This window comes from Olea europaea, unplaced genomic scaffold (assembly GCF_002742605.1).
Source record: "Olea europaea var. sylvestris unplaced genomic scaffold, O_europaea_v1 scaffold2184, whole genome shotgun sequence".
Classification (NCBI taxonomy): Eukaryota; Viridiplantae; Streptophyta; class Magnoliopsida; order Lamiales; family Oleaceae; genus Olea; species Olea europaea.
In genome coordinates, this window is record NW_019239847.1 from 80,066 (window position 1) to 83,464 (window position 3,399).

Below are 3,399 nucleotides of genomic sequence, written 5' to 3' on the forward strand. Positions count from 1 at the left end.
AGAGAGGCAGCCCTTATTATATAATTTACACACATATTTGAGGGTCGCCCAGTTGCTGAATATTAGACATTGGCGGTTGTTTTTGTGGCTGAATTAATCTATCTCACGAATAGTTGCTGGGGGAATTGGAATACAGAAAGTGGGCTGCTACTAAAGATTAATATAGATACAATCACAAAAGGCGGCTGGTTGGAGGATTCTATTATATATACATCACAGAAAACCGAAGCAGCTTTTGGGGAGATAGATACAAACACAAAGACAACAGATTTACTTTTGTAAATTATTTACGCCCGTCAATTAACCGGGTGATGAATTCCATAACAATTTCTTGTTTTTCTTTCATTAATATGGGTAGTTAAATCTAATTTTAGGGCGAATAATGTAACTGATTTGGGATCATTTATTTCTTTTATTTGAGATTTTTGTTCTTTTGTATTTTACATGTGGATTTTGATTATGTTCTTAATGCTTTGAATTTTCTAGCCAATTATTCAATGATTTCGTGAACAATAATTTCATAGAGATACGGATTCTTGTTTGGGCCACATATTAAAATTTGGTAAATTAATATAACGTGTAGAGATACCTATATTAATTGCTGCGATCCCATAGAAATTCTTAGAACTATTATTTCATTTAATTAAATTCAATTTGCATAGAAATATGAAATTGAACTAATTAAATAGGTTCAACGAGAACTCGAGAGGGGTAAGTTGAATACAATAGAAGAATTCGACGAAACACCACTTTAGTTTTATGAATCTCGATATTAGAAATAAAGGTGACCATTAGGTGAAGTTGTTCCGCTCTAATCTCTATTTATTATTTGAATTCTCACTCATTTTCTATTGTATTCACGAAATTTTTAGTGGTTAGATTTAAAAATCACATTCAATCATTTATTTATTTATTTATTTTCATCAAATAGAAGTTAAGAATAATAAATTGAGTACTAAAATATAGTTCTCATAAGAATGATAATCCGAATTCAAAATGTTCACTTTACTACTTGTTACGATCCGTCCACTTGCAGGATAAAATCGGCAACAAGTTTTTGGCGCCGTTGCTGGGGACTTACTTTTAGTCTTAATTTATTTTTTATTTTTTATTTTATTTTTATTTTTATTTTTATTTGATTTTTTTATTTTCTTTATTTACAGGAAAAGGTGTTCGTTGTATGCTCCATGTCCAAGGCGACGATCTTGAACCGTTTGATTCGAAAATAGAACATACCTTCAGACGAAGACGTAGGGAACACAAACAAAAACTGTAACATCAAATAGCTGACAATCTAAACAACCCTATCCCTATACAGTCAATTGGACAAATGGCCGTGAGAGATCAACAGCAAGAGCAAAGGGAAGTAAATGAAGGGGACTTACCAATGTCTATTTTCTTAATGCCCATAGAAGCACCCGTATGGTTGAGCATAGTATATCCAGATTTTGGGGTAGACAACTTCCAGATACGGGCTAAATGGATTAATTTGATGAGCAATACTTTGCAATTCTACGGGCTACCCCATGAGGATCCAAACACACATATCTCCAAATTTCTCAGGAATTGCCAGAATTGTCATGCTCCCGGGGTTAATGAGGATGTCATCAAGCTGCGGTTATTCCCATATACACTGAGAGATGCAGCATTGGAATGGCTGGGTGTCGAACCTGATGGAAGTATTTCCACATGGGAGGAACTGACCAGGAAATTCTGCAATAAGTTCTTTCCACCAAATAAAGTATAAAAAATCAGACTGAAAATTCAAACTTTTCAACAGAGAGATGGGGAGAACTACCATGAGGCATGGAACAGATTTAAGGAGTTGATGAGGAAGTGTCCAAATCATGGGATCACTATTGGAAATCAAGTGCAGTATTTCTACACAAGACTTTTATTACTATCCAAATCTCAAATGGATTCCTCTGTAGGCGGATCGATCATAGGGAAATCAGTGCAACAATGTATGGATCTGTTTGAGTTGATTGCTATTACTCACTCTATGTTTTCCTCAGAAAGAGTGGTACCTCCAAAAACAGCAGGAATATATGAATTGGACAACATAACATCTACCAATGCCCAAATAGCAGCATTAACAAAACTGGTAAAGTTAGTGGTGAAGTCACAAATAAAGGGAGCACATGTAGTGATAACTGACCCATCCTGTGAAAACTGTGGGGCAAATCATCTAACAGAAAATTGCACATCTATGGGCTTTCCGAAGGAACAAGTCAACTTCATTCAAAATGGCTCTCAAAATTTTAATCCCTCTTCACAAACATATAACCCGGGATGGAGACAATACCCAAACCTCAGATGGTTGGATAATCGGCAAGGGAATAGTTCAAACAATGTACAACAAGAGAAAAAACCAAGTTTGGGGGAGATATTCAACCAGTACATGCAAAAGACAGACAAGGTGTTCTAGCAGATTGACACTAACTTTCAGAATGAGCAAGCATCCATTAAGAAACTAGAAACTCAAATTGGTCAGATAGCTTAACAACTTGCACAATGCCCACAAGTGACATTGCCAGGAAATACAATGGTCAATTTAAAAGAGCAAGTGCAAGCTATTACAACTAGAAGTGGGGTGCAACTTCTAGAGATACATGTGAAGAAACCAGACATAAAAGACAAAGAAGAAATGAGTGAAGATGCAGGGATAGGAGCAGAGTCTGAACAACCAACTAACGAAGAAGGTAAAAGGAAAGAAACACCCATAATGAGAGCACCCATCCCCGTGAAAGCTTATGTGCCACCAATTTCCTTCACTTAAAGTTACAGAGAAAGAAGTTGGACAAGTAGTTTGCCAAGTTTGTGGAGATTTTTAAGAAATTGTACATCAATATTCCATTTGTAGATGCAATAGCCCAAATGCCCAGCTATGCATAATTCTTGAAAGAAATCTTGTCTAACAAAAAAAAGTTGGAAGAACATAAGAATGTCTGCCTGAACGAGGAGTGCAGTGCAATTCTATTGAAAAAGCTGCTTCATGAACTAAAAGACCCAGGGAGTTTCACGATACCTTGCAAAATTCGGTCTAATTATTTTGAGCATTCTTCATGTGATTTGGATGCCAGTGTTATCATTATCCTCTCTCTGTTTACAGGTCTCTTGGGTTGAGAGAAGAAAAATCTAGAACCATCTCTTCGCAACTAACTGGCAGATCGATCAAACAACCAAAGGAAATTATTGAAGACGTGCTAGTCAAAGTTGACAAATTATTTTTCCGGCTGACTTGATTATTTTGGACATGGAGGAAGACTCAAACATTCCTCTGATCTTGGGAAGACCCTTCTTGGCTACCGGAAGAGCATTGATTGATGTTTACGATGGAAAGATGATTCTTTAGGTGGACAGTGAACAAGTCATATTCAACGTGTTCAAAGAGATGAA

The 3,399-nt window shown here is 36.2% G+C and overlaps 1 protein-coding gene across 1 annotated transcript; it reads left to right on the top strand.

Annotated features, from left to right (window-relative positions):
- Positions 1–1,330: 1,330 nt before the first annotated feature.
- LOC111380701 lies at positions 1,331–2,428 on the top strand. The gene is made up of 2 exons (XM_023004335.1): positions 1,331–1,741; positions 1,781–2,428. The coding sequence occupies exons 1-2, from the start codon at positions 1,331–1,333 to the stop codon at positions 2,426–2,428; spliced, it is 1,059 nt and encodes a 352-aa protein (XP_022860103.1).
- Positions 2,429–3,399: the final 971 nt, after the last annotated feature.